Raw genomic sequence first — 12672 nt, 5'->3', positions numbered from 1 at the left:
GGCATTTGCTTCCTTTTTCTAATGTCAAAAAAGGAGCATTTGGCGTGAAGCATTTGGCGTGAAGCTGCCTTCTTGCCGGCCTTGTTAGAAGTGAGGGGATATTATTGCTGCTGAGTTAAAAGTGCTCACAGGCCTGCAGTTAATCTTCTGATTCAAGGCTGATTACTAAATCTAGCCTGAGTACCGCTGGGATAAATCTCAAACATTAGCTTCTGCGTATGCTGGTGGTGGCACTTGATAGATTCAACGAGGCGTTAAAGAAAATTGCAATTTTAGTGGAAGTCTCGCTACATTAAATCAAGCTAAGTGACAGTTGTTTCTTTGAATGGAGATTGAAAAGCTTTTGTTTATGAGCATGAAGAAGATGCCCTTCACATGCTCATGTCTGAAGTAGTGTGTGTGTGTGTGTGTGTGTGTGTGTGTGTGTGTGTGTGTGTGTGTGTGTGTGTGTGTGTGTGTGTGTGTGTGTGTGTGTGTGTGTGTGTGTGTGTGTGTGTGTGTGTGTGTGTGCACACTTGCACATATGCATGTTTATATGTCTGTGTATGTATGTATGTGTGTGTATGTCTATGGGTGTATGTCTATGTGTGTATATCTGTGTGTATGTCTGTGTGTATGAGTGTGTTTTGACCCTGCTCCACAGCCCATGCAGCCAGAGTACTTCTACGGCAAGGATTCGGGCTACATCATAGCCTTCAGGCCCCTGGACGACGTGGAGTGGAGGAAAGTGATGGTGGCAGACCCCCAGGCCAGGCGCTATGTGCACAAGGACCCCGCCATCCCCCCCTTCACTAAGTTTGAGGTCAAAGTGAAGGCCTTCAACCGCAAAGGAGAGGGCCCCTTCAGCCCCACTGCCATTGTATACTCAGCACAGGACGGTAAGCTGGGTTTTTTTCTTTTTTTCAAAGATCAAAGTGTGTGCACTTGATGTGTACAAATACTGTAATAAACATGTTACATGTTACATCATCATATTTTAATATTTCATTGTATTCCATTCTTCTCCTCGTCCTTCTTCTTCTTCTTCTTCTTCTTCTTCTTCTTCTTCTTCTTCTTCTTCTTCTTCTTCTTCTTCTTCTTCTTCTTCTTCTTCTTCTTCTTCTTCTTCTTCTTCTTCTTCTTCTTCTTCTTCTTCTTCTTCTCCTCCTCCTCCTCCTCCTCCTTCCTCTTCTTCTTTTTCTTCATCTTCTTCTTCTTCTTCTTCTTCTTCTTCTTATTCTTATTCTTATTCTTATTCTTATTCTTATTCTTTCTTGCCATGGCTCTTGTATTACCTGCACTCTGGTTGATTTAATTTCATACATGTGTCACATTCATTGAATGTCTATATGAACACATAGTATTCATTGTAAGCACTCTATCAGGGATTGTGCTCACACTATTCTCAATGCCAACATATCAGCTCGGCTCCTCACACAGAGTGTGTGTGTGTGTGTGTGTGTGTGTGTGTGTGTGTGTGTGTGTGTGTGTGTGTGTGTGTGTGTGTGTGTGTGCGCGTGCGTGCGCATGAGTGCATGTGTGTGTCGTGTGTGTGTTTGTGTGTGTGTGTGTGTGTGCGTGTGTGCGTGTGTGCGTGCGTGCGTGCATGCATGTGCGTGTGCGTGTGCATGTGTGTGTGTGTGTGTAAGACATTTAATTCCAAATGGCCTGACTTTCCTGAATCTGAAGAATTTTAAGTCCTCTCTGAATGGGAGCCTGCTGCTTCCTCGTCTGTCACTGCCAGGATAAGCTGTGATCCGTGTTGCGTTGAACAATAAGCTGCTAATTCGGCCAGGGATCTGAGGCATTTAAACTGGAATATTAACAGCTACTGAAAGACAATTGTGACGAGGCCATGGCCAGGTCCCAGGTCAGTTTTTCCTTCTAATCCTCCTACAAAGTTGCCACAGACACTAACCTGTGGTTGGATGTGACCAGCCAGCTAAGCCTGAGAAAAACATGTTTATAGGCCATGCACCTCTGGATGATGACCCTGGCACATACTTGGTGCCGTGCCTGCTTTTTGAAGTCTTCGGGAGCTGAGGAAATAGATATGGCAAAGGCTTGGCCGCAGGCTGGAACTCACCTTGTCACAAGGTCCTTGTGTCGAGTGCAGGGACGGGCAGAGTGCATAGAAGCCTCACATGAGGCTTTGGACAGAATGGGTTAAGCTTTCATTATTCCCTGAAATGGGAATTTCGGTTACTGCACAAACACACCAAAAGACACAAAAGCTACAAAGGATAGCTGGACTTTTTCCTGGCGAGACGAGAACGACACAAGTGACCGTCAAGTCAACAGAATGACCATTTAAAGCTGTTGCCGAACCGCATCATGGCTCATTACCATAATATTTGCCGAAGTTCAACTGCAAACTATCACCTCTAGTCATCCAAATGGTTATTTTTTTCTCTTTTGTCACCAGCATCATACAAAGTTAATTAACTCCGGCGCTGTTGTCGCTCTAGTCGCATTTGGTGTGTTCGTGCAGTTAGTTGGAATGTCACAAAGGCCTGTGCAAAATGATTTACAGGACAACAATGATTATTGTATTACTGTGCGAGTTAGCACAACAAAGAATCCCTTTGGGTTGCAAAATAGTATTCTTTCAGAGATGTGTCCCCTCTCTTACGATGGATTTTGGTGTTTTCATTCACATAACTACAAACAATGTGTATAGCTATACAAACATGTGAATGTGTGGGGAAAAAACAAGGTCCAAATTTGTACCTTTCATTGCACGCTATTCTTGTCGGATGTATTAGGTGTACTGTTTATTTATCAAATATGATGTAACTGTGTGTCTGTCGTTGCAGTTCCAACAGAGGCTCCTAATGACGTGAAAGGCAGAGCCTTGTCCGCCACAGAAGCAGCAGTGCATTGGGCCCCCATGGTGAATCTGGCCATTGAGGGATACCAGGTAGGAATGAAATGACACACACGACTGTTCATCTCTTTGCAAACCAGAGAAAAAGAGCTTATGAACTCACAAAATTATGAACGTGAAAAATGGACGGTATGTCCACCTACGTACAGTACCCACCACACGACCAATAAATAATACAACATCATGATAACATTGCTGTGACATTACAGAGGGCCTTAAGTAACATGTTGAGACATGGCCATTACAATGTTGGTGATGATAAGGTTAAAACAGAGGTTCTGTGCAAAAGGAAGTTAGAAAACCTCATGCTTTTCATTCATGTAAAAGGATATACTATAGTCTCAGAATTGGATCACATGTATGGAGATACTGCGTAAAGTATGACATTTTAAAAGTCTTAAAAAGACATTTTTGGCTATAACACGAAACAAAGAAATCTAAAATGTGCCTAGAATTCAAGCACCTAGTGCCTTCTTGCATTGGAAATTTCTGCATGTGTGCTTTTAAAAGCAGTTTCGAATACATAGGGCTCAGAAACTGGTGGCGATTTATTCTTAGTCATGGATCCATGGATAATAATTACTTGGCAACACCACACTGTGTCTAGCTCCTAGTCTACCCAGACCCTGTGCATGAAATCTGGGTGATGCAACTCCTCCTCACTCGGTGTGTGTGTGTGTGTGTGTGCGTGCGTGCGTGCGTGCGTGCGTGCGTGCGTGCGTGCGTGTGTGTGTGTGCGTGTGTTTGTGCGTGTGTGACTTTCAGCTGAAGTACTGGAGGAAAACGACAGAGCACGAGTCCACCCACCCGCCGATAATGGTCTCCAGCATTGACAACCACACTCGGGTGGAGAAGCTGAAGCCCAACTCACAGTACATCATGGAGCTGCGAGCGTTCAACTCGGCCGGCTTGGGACCTCCGCAACGCGTGGAGGTTTCAACCAAGAAGCCACGTAAGGCCATCTACACACCTGTATTCACAGGAAACAAAATCAATCCATCTTTATGAAAAAGTTAATATGTGGAATATTGTACTGTATTCCTACTGTCGATTAGCCTCGCGACGCCATCCTCTGTACTCCACCCAAAGATTATGGCTCCGCACATTGTCTGGCAAAAGCCTCGAGCTCGGTTCTCTCAGTGTTTCGCCAGTCAGCAAACAGTTGAGAGTGGTGACGTAGAATTCACCCGAGAGCTCTGTTACCGATTGGTTAAGGTAACTATATTCACACTTTCGTTTAGTGATTTGTATGCTTTTGCAACGCTATAACGTAACAGGCATGCTAATAAAGCACAATATGGGTTTTAATTTGAGTTTGGATCTACAATTACTTAAAATGATAGAGTAAGATCAGACCATCTCATGACTCCTCATGGCTTTTGCCAGACTGATTGACAGAGTCAACAGTCGGCTATTCGCCCAGGCTAACTGTCGATGTGCATTTTATAAAATTGAGGCATATTGATATTGAACACATATCAAAGAACTAAATATGTGCATTATGAACAAAATATCAGGCAAAAACACATATGGGTTGGTCTAGTCGGGTTGGTCTAGTAACTAGGTTAGTATAAATTACACATTTTATTTCATTAAGAAATCGTTAAATAAATAATGTTATTTATTGTTGTAGCAACGTCCTCCCTCTTTTTTATTTCGCTCAGCACCAAGTCGACCCCCTAAGATAATCAGTAAAAAGGCGAACCCCGGCGGGGCCACGGTGAACATCGTGTGGGAGCCGGTGCAGTCTCTGGCCAACGAGTCCAAGGTGGAGTGCTATAAGGTAAGGTTCCCTTCCTGGGCCTCTGTGACATTCACATCCGTGGCCCAGTGACAGAAAATACAACCTCACTTTTATGGTTTAACTTTTAAGTCCTCTTTGGTGTACGTGCAGTCATATTTTAATACCATATTATGACGAGCTGCATGATAAGTATAATACATGAATAATTTTGTTTTAATCTTTCTTTCAGGAGCCTCTGTGGCGCTCTTTCACATTTGGGCCTGTGCTAAAACACTACTTTACATTTATGGTTATTGGTCTTCTTTGGTGTACAGTTATATTATGATTATAACACATGAAAAAGTTGTGTTTAATCTTTCTTTCAATCACTCAATGCACCCAAATTAACCATTTAGCGCAGCACTATGGTCTCTGTAATGTCATAGCAATGATGTAGTTAAGCATTTTCAGCAAGTGAATAGGGTCGCCGGCGACCCCTGCTGCAGTAAGAAGCTACAGGCAAATGAAGTGTCATACAGCACTTTTATCAGGCAGACAGACATACCGGTACAAGTAGGCAGACAGACAACAGAAAACAAAGAGAAACACATTTTAAAGGGACACTGTGTGAGATTTTTAGTTGTTTATTTCCAGAATTCATGCTACCCATTCACTAATGTTACCTTTTTCATGAATACTTATCACCAGCTTAAAATTCTAAGTATTCTTCATGACTGGAAAAATAGCACTTTTCATACATGAAAAGGGGATCTTCTCCATGGTCCGCCATTTTGAATTTCCAGAAATACCCATTTTTTGCTGCAAAAATGACTTTACTTGGGCCATACTAGAAAACATTAGTTTAATACTTACTAAACTATCATGAAAAGGTCAAATGTGGCAATAGGCGGCACAGTTTCAATGAGCAGCACAGTTGCAGTACCTTTTTTGACCATTTCCTGCACAGTGTCCCTTTAAGGCCATGCACCCCTGGGGGTGCACGCACCACAGTTTGGGAAACCCTGTATTAAAGCATTAGTAAGTAATAAGTACATATGTTTTTTCCCCTTTCTTTGATTTTTGTTCATGGTTTTCCAGATTCTCCATCGACAAGATGCCCATGGCCAAGGGATTTTATACTCAACGCCAAAGCAGCATATAGACTTGCCACTGCCCAAGGACGGGCCTGGTCTAGTGGAGGTCCGTGCACACAGTGAAGGTGGGGACGGTCCAGTGGCACAGGAGAGAATCGAAGGTAGCCAATCAACACATTCCTTTCTTTTCCTTTTTCATAACACCTCATTGTGAATGTGTATAGTGTTAATTGTACATGTGAATAGTGAATGAGCTTCATCTTAATTGGGTGTTATTCATTTGCTGTACTCACTCTTTGATTTCTCTCTCTCTCTCTCTCTCTCTCTCTCTCTCTCTCTCTCTCTCAGCGTCGATTGGAGCCGGAACGGCCACTCGGTCTCTGAGCATGGCTGCACTGCTTTCAGTGGCTCTGCTGTGCATTGGACTTTGAATGTAGCGCGTGTTCTTACCTGTCTTCACCGCCCTGGCTTTGGGCTCTGGTGAAGTGGACATTGTTAAGAGGATGCTGCCCGTGAGGACTCTCCACAGACCTGTTTGGTTTCGACCTCACGACCAAAATGCCATATGTCCCACCCTGGAATACACACGTGGAATTACAACAAAAGACTTAACTGTGGGGAGGGCTGATGACCCAGATCCAGAAACAAAACAAACACATGGACATCCAGGATATCCCATAGTTAGCATCTTATATCTTTGGATGAGCAGTGAAGGAGATCTGTCAAACTTGTTGAATATGCCTTATATCGTTCTCTCCATTTATCTTTCACGGATGAACTACTTGCTTTTGTGGAAGTGGGTGGGTCATGATTTTGTAGTTTCTTTTTTTATATTTGTTGAGGCACGGTGCATCGCTTTCCCATATGCATGGGGGGGTCATTAAACCTAAAACAAGTTAAATACATTGTTGTTCGGGCATGATTACGAGATTTGTGTTGCTGGATGGGCTGCCGGTCTTCAACTAAGAACACTCCATACCTGATGCAAGTAATTCACGGTGAAAGATAGGTGCGGGGATGTCGGAAATTGTCTTACATGTAGTTTGCAATTAAGTGGCTTTTCCATTTGTTATTGTTTGAATTATAAAGCATTTGCAGATCAAATCGAATTACCCAACATTTCAGGCATATACATACATGTACAATATTAAACATAACCTTCTGTATAGAAGCTCCTATGATGCTAATAATATTATAATTATATATATATATATATATGCAATAATTTACAAGCTATTGATTTCTCCATGATGGAATATCCACCCCACTCATCCTTTTTATTTAAAAAAAAAATTGTGATTCCATTGCCCTAACCTGGACTTAAGCAGCTGGGTTCAGTACAAGTAATATCTTTCTGTGCATGTAGTCATGTTACCGGAATGGGGAATACAAACGCTAAGCTATTATTGATGTCCATTTGACTGCAGAAATACGGCTGAGAGTGCTGTATATGTTCAAAGTGAAGCACATTTATCTGTGTTTGTCAAAGTAAGTTCAATATACAGTGTATGTCTGTGGCGCTGAAGAGCTAGGACGCTTATAATGACTACCCCGTGCAACTTATGATTTCAAACACAAGCGCAACATCAGGGCAGCCATGACAAAAAACAATATGACTACATTGAGATTCTGTAGAGCCATCTCTTCAAATATCACGGTTATTATACTGTTTGGTTACATTGAGATTGGTCAGTGCCATCTCCCAGAATAATTGTGATAAGGTTACATTGAGATTGTGTTGTGCCATTGTGTCAGAACCATGGCAAGTTAGAGATCACGTTGTGTGCTGTGATGTGAAGACCCGTATTGCGTTGCCATTGCTTTACTGCATTGTTCCACCGACTCTGTACGAGGTTCGTTTACCCACATAATCACAGATCTGTCCTGAGGTGTATAGCTTCTCAAAAGGCAACACAGGGCCCATAGGCCACTATAGGGCTTCCAAGGGCTGACAAAATATATATATCCACAGCAGTTACAGTTGTATAAAAGCTGTGGATTATGTTATCCTGGGACCCAAAAGAACCCACTGTACCGTACAATCTGGGGCAGTCACAAGTAGGGACACATTTTATTTCCCCAAAGGAGGTATCTAAGGAGGTACAGGGCCTTTTGTGTCATACCAGCCTGCCAAGGTTACAGTATGCCTGTGCTGTCAAAACTGTTGCTGTATTGCTCTCTGTGCACCCAAGAGATCTGTGGGAGGAATCAGTCGCATACAGGGACACAATATTCCCAAAGGGCAGGTACTAAGCACAAATTGGTCTTTTGGGGGCTTGTGCCATCATGCCAAGATCATGACTGTGCTGCCATTTCTTTGTTAATGTCATTCCTATCGTCCATGTGGCCCAATTACAGTGATCAGACACAAATATAGGCAGAGCTTTTCCAAAGGACAGCTACGAAGCACAATCAGGCCTTTACCATGCATGAGTCAACAGAACCTCGGCCTCGCATCCTCCGTAAAGAATGTTAACATTTAGATTTAACGCTTTCATTTCGTTTGTAGAGTAGAGTAACTTTAAGTTTTACTTTAAGTTATACTTCAAGTTGAACTTTTAGTTGTGTTGTAATGGCTTGTCCCAAGTGTCGCTACCATGCACAGCACAGTGCTGAGGGCTTTAGAAAGTCATATGTGCTGTATGTTCAACAGGAAAAACAACAGTAATCATAGTAGGCTTGATCTTAAAAAAATCGTTATGATTTGTTACTGTAGCTGAAGGACACAAACTAAAATACTGATTTCCCTGACATCAAAAGTACAGCCAAAATATTCACATTTTAAAAACAGCCAACAGCCTGTTTACAATTTGATACAACATTTTGAATTTTATCGTTTTGATCCTATTCTTAGTACTTGCAGTAAAGCACTTTTTAACATACAATGACTGATCCTCTATACTAGTAGCAACCTGATACAAAGCTGATTATTTGTGAAGATAACAACTTGCCTAGCTCTGTAACCTGTCCCCTCTGTCTTTATCATTGATCCTATTTTGTATCAGTTAACGAAATAATGGAAAGACAACAAGCATTCCACCCTTTACTACTGTATGTGAACCCGCCTCATAAGAACCTTATGTTTGTACTGGTTTTTGTTTGTTTGTTTGTTTTTTAAAAAGCTGGTTGTGTTTTTTCCTTGTCTTTATAACATATTCAGTGCAAGTGTTAAAAGATATATCAATGTCAAATAATGTACTTCTATTGTTGGTAAATGACATTATGACCTGCGGTTTATGTGACGATGATAGAGGTATATTTTGTTTCCATATGCTGCATTTTCATAGGTACCGCCAGGGCACTAAAGAGAGATCCTTTGTGTGAAATGATTTTTTTGTATGTCGACTCTTAAAAAAGCAGGTTTACAGCACTGTGAGTGAGGAAGAGTCGCCGCATGGCCATAAAGTGATCCCTGTATGTCACTATACAGTAGAAATACAGGAGTCATTAGAAACACAAGTCAGATTTGAGATTTGATGTAACGTCGAGGGATTCCACGTACTAGCTAGAGTGAGGGCCTCTTCAAGTGTGACTGGACCTATAGCTGTCGCTTATCCCATTTTATGAGTATATCGAGAACCACCACAAAGTGCTTTTCCTGTCTCCTTCATGCAGCGAATCATCAGTGAAAGAATTGCCAAATGCATGAATGCCTTTAACTTTTTGCAATCTGTGATATTCTGAAGAAAAAAATAAAACATGTACGTTTGTCCTCTGCTGCATGACTCTGGGAGAAGTGGTAGGCCTACATCTCCGTTTCGTGAGGAGCTCTATATACTCTAACAACGTGATGGACATACACAATATGTATAACTCCACTTAATTCCAAACTTTTTTGTTTTTGTTTTGATTTTTTTGTTTATTTTGTGGAGACAAGATTATTCATCCAAGATGGCAGCCTGTCAAAAAAAATGTAATCTGAAAGTCATCTGCTTTTTGTCACAGCTAGTTCCAATGATTAGCGATTGATAGAGATGAAAAAAAATCAAACATGACTGACCAACTGTACATTTCACTCATGCGTGTACTGTACTTTGCCGGACCACTGGGCCCAGGAAGTAAGCATTCCGTACCTCATGTTACACTTATACAGTAGGGGTTCAACTTCCTCACTGCTGTCCGACAAGAGTTAAGGGTGTCAATACACAGAAAGTGTTGCAGTGTTAATTAAACAATCGGAGTGTTACATGGACACTCATAGTGTGATGAGTTGACACTGCTGACATTTTGCTGTGTGTATATTCACTAATGGTATGTTGTAATGTGTGATACCCAGACAGTTCTGAGGAGGGTCTAACAGAAGGATCTTTACCTGCCAATGTTCATATGTTACCCCATCCTTACAACCAACTGTCTTCACTCCATGAAACACTAGGTGTAGTGTTTTTTCTTTACCACTGGGTGAGTTGATGTGTGTGAAGCTTCCATACTTCAATGTTCACAGCACAAAAACTTTTGGGCGTTAAAACTCAGCTCTCTCTCTCTTTCTCGTTCTCTCTCTCTCTCTCTCTCTCTCTCTCTCTCTCTCTCTCTCTCTCCCTCTCTCTCTCTCTCATCGGCGCTGGATTTGAAATGAAATATGAATTACAATAAAGTAGTTAACTATGAGTTTGCAAAAATGTGTTTGTTTTATTTCCAATCCATGTTTGACACAGCGTTTGCATACAAACGTATACAGGCCCCTGGCCGATTTGATTGGGCCGGGGATAAAGTCATCTTAAAGATCCTCCATTCAATACATACAATGTAACCCAATGTACAATGACCCAATTCTGCACCCCACCCCCACCCCCACCCCCCAGGGTCCATGCAGGACAATTGAGCGCTTTGTCCCACCCTGTCGGCTTGCCTGCAAACATACATTGAACATTTGTGAGAAAACAATTAGACCTACAAAATAAAACATGCAGAATTCTTGCAATCATCAACAGAGTGGTACAAAAGTAAGACATGCCTTTTGAACACAAGCAGGTAATTGGAGTGCTTCTGGGTCGTCACCTTTTTCCCTTGGCACTTATCAGTGTAGGGGCTCTCAAACTTGGTCCAGGTAGACAAATGCTGAGGCACCCAAGGTTGCCATTTTTACTTTTTTTAAGTAAAAAAAGTAAAATTTGCAACCTTGAGTGCCTCAGCATTTGTCTACCTAGACCGGGTTTGATTGTCTTTGGAACAATTGAAGAGTTCAGATGCAAAACCCCCTAAGTGCCTTTTCAGAAATTAATCTTAGTTCATTTTTATTTAATACAAAGCTATCAAAATTGCATATTTTTTATTTTATTTATGTAATATAACTATTTATATGTATTATTAAGTCCATGAATGTAAACCAAACCAACAACTGGTTTCTCTAAAAATATAGAAGTGCAGGTCTTCAGAAATGGAGTTAGGGGGTTTTGCATCTGAACTCTTCAATTGCTCTGTATAACCATCAGAGCCCTAAGACCACACAGTGTGGAGCCTAGGAGGATATTCCAAAGGACGTAGGACAAACAGATGCTTAATGTTTGTATGTAGTACACACTTCATGTTTGTATATATGCTCAGTGCTTTTTCACACTTCCATCTGCCACGACAATCCATTTTGAGATTATACTAATGCTCCCTGCTTTAGAGAGATCCGTCCTGAGAAGTAATTAAAAAGTACCATTTCGGCAGCAGGGAGATGCCATTTTGAGAAAATAAATTCTTATTAAAGGCGCCATCAATGGCTAAACTCCAGCATTGTATCCCAAATTGCACTGCCGATTGAGTGAGGAGAGGAAGGAAGGAGGAAGAAAAGGAAAAGTTGGGGGTGGGTGATTAAATTTTACATGATCTCCTGAAGGAGTTTTGGAACACCGGAGAAGTATGAGCCCAAGATCTTCGTGGGATTGTTGATGTACTGTGCTGTTTTGGGCTGTGTGCTGTGTGCTGTGCTGGCTTTGCACCTGGTCCATTAGAGGTGTGTCGTTCACGAACAAGCCGGTTCTTTTGAACGGCTCCCTGAAGTGAATGATGGGAACCGGATCACAGCTAGGGGAGCCACTCGACTGTTATTTCGTTCATTATTCATTCATTTTAAGCACATGACCTCGACCAGAGTAATTCAATTAGGGGAAAAAACACAATTGTTGGCCTTAAAGAGTGGCAAAAACAGTCTTTAGAAGCAGGAGAATAATCAGTTGTTGTTTGAACAAAATCACCTTGAGGTGGAGTCAAAATATTGCACTCCAAACACTGAATAAATAATTAAAAAAGAGCCAAAAGAGCCAGTTTTTTTAAAGGCTCTTTGAAAGGAACGAGCCACTATGATCCGGATCCCGTCAAAGAGCCATAAATCCCATCTCTACTTTGCACCTGGTCCATGCAGCAGTACAGTAGCCTTTTATTCATGTCTGAAAAGCCCCCTCTGGGCCGCGCTCCCCATTAGTGCCATACCGCACACGTCGCCACCATTCCTGCTAAATGAAGCAGGTCATTTGGCTTGTCTGGTGCCCTGCCTTGTTAACAAAAAATACCATGACAAATATCACCGTAAGATTTCCCTGTGCTGATATTTCCATATAATAAAAGCCCCCACCCCTCTTTAATGCTTTCCTTCCAACCACCACAGCTGAAATTCTCACAACGGTCGGTCACTGGTGGTGTGTGCTGTCCTACATGCTCAGTGATTTATTACGGCTGAGAGCTGATCTGGTGTTTCGCTGTAATATTTTATGACCTCTTTGCTGTTGTAGCATATCATGTATAACCTATAAGAGAGGGCATTATCAGAATCATTTTTTTATTCCTGTGTGCTGCTGTAAGCCAGGGGGAAGTGAAGGACGTTTCTGGGTGCCTGTATAGGCAAACAAAACCAAGTGTTATTCTTAAGGGTAGGGCCATCACATGGCAATTTATTATAGGCTGTTATAGGCCAATATTACTATTATTATCATTATTATTATTAGGCCTATATATTATGTAGGCCTAGTCGTTGTAAATAGCCTACTAGGTGTGATAGCGACTCA

The 12672-nt window shown here is 41.7% G+C and overlaps 1 protein-coding gene across 1 annotated transcript in view; it reads left to right on the top strand.

Moving 5' to 3' along the window:
• The window catches only part of cntn1a (contactin 1a), a 112577-nt gene extending 102410 nt beyond the window's left edge, over window positions 1-10167 (top strand). The window contains exons 19-24 of the mRNA XM_063197501.1: window positions 644-878; window positions 2796-2899; window positions 3632-3818; window positions 4531-4649; window positions 5688-5844; window positions 6032-10167. Coding sequence (XP_063053571.1) covers window positions 644-878; window positions 2796-2899; window positions 3632-3818; window positions 4531-4649; window positions 5688-5844; window positions 6032-6114 — 885 coding nt within the window. The 3' untranslated portion in view covers window positions 6115-10167. The remainder of the gene's footprint in view (window positions 1-643; window positions 879-2795; window positions 2900-3631; window positions 3819-4530; window positions 4650-5687; window positions 5845-6031) is intronic.
• The last annotated feature ends 2505 nt before the right edge of the window (window positions 10168-12672 follow it).

Source organism: Engraulis encrasicolus, chromosome 4, assembly GCF_034702125.1.
Source record: "Engraulis encrasicolus isolate BLACKSEA-1 chromosome 4, IST_EnEncr_1.0, whole genome shotgun sequence".
Taxonomy (NCBI): domain Eukaryota; kingdom Metazoa; phylum Chordata; class Actinopteri; order Clupeiformes; family Engraulidae; genus Engraulis; species Engraulis encrasicolus.
The sequence above is the reverse complement of the archived record's forward strand: the minus strand, read 5'-3'. Positions and strand labels throughout refer to the sequence as shown.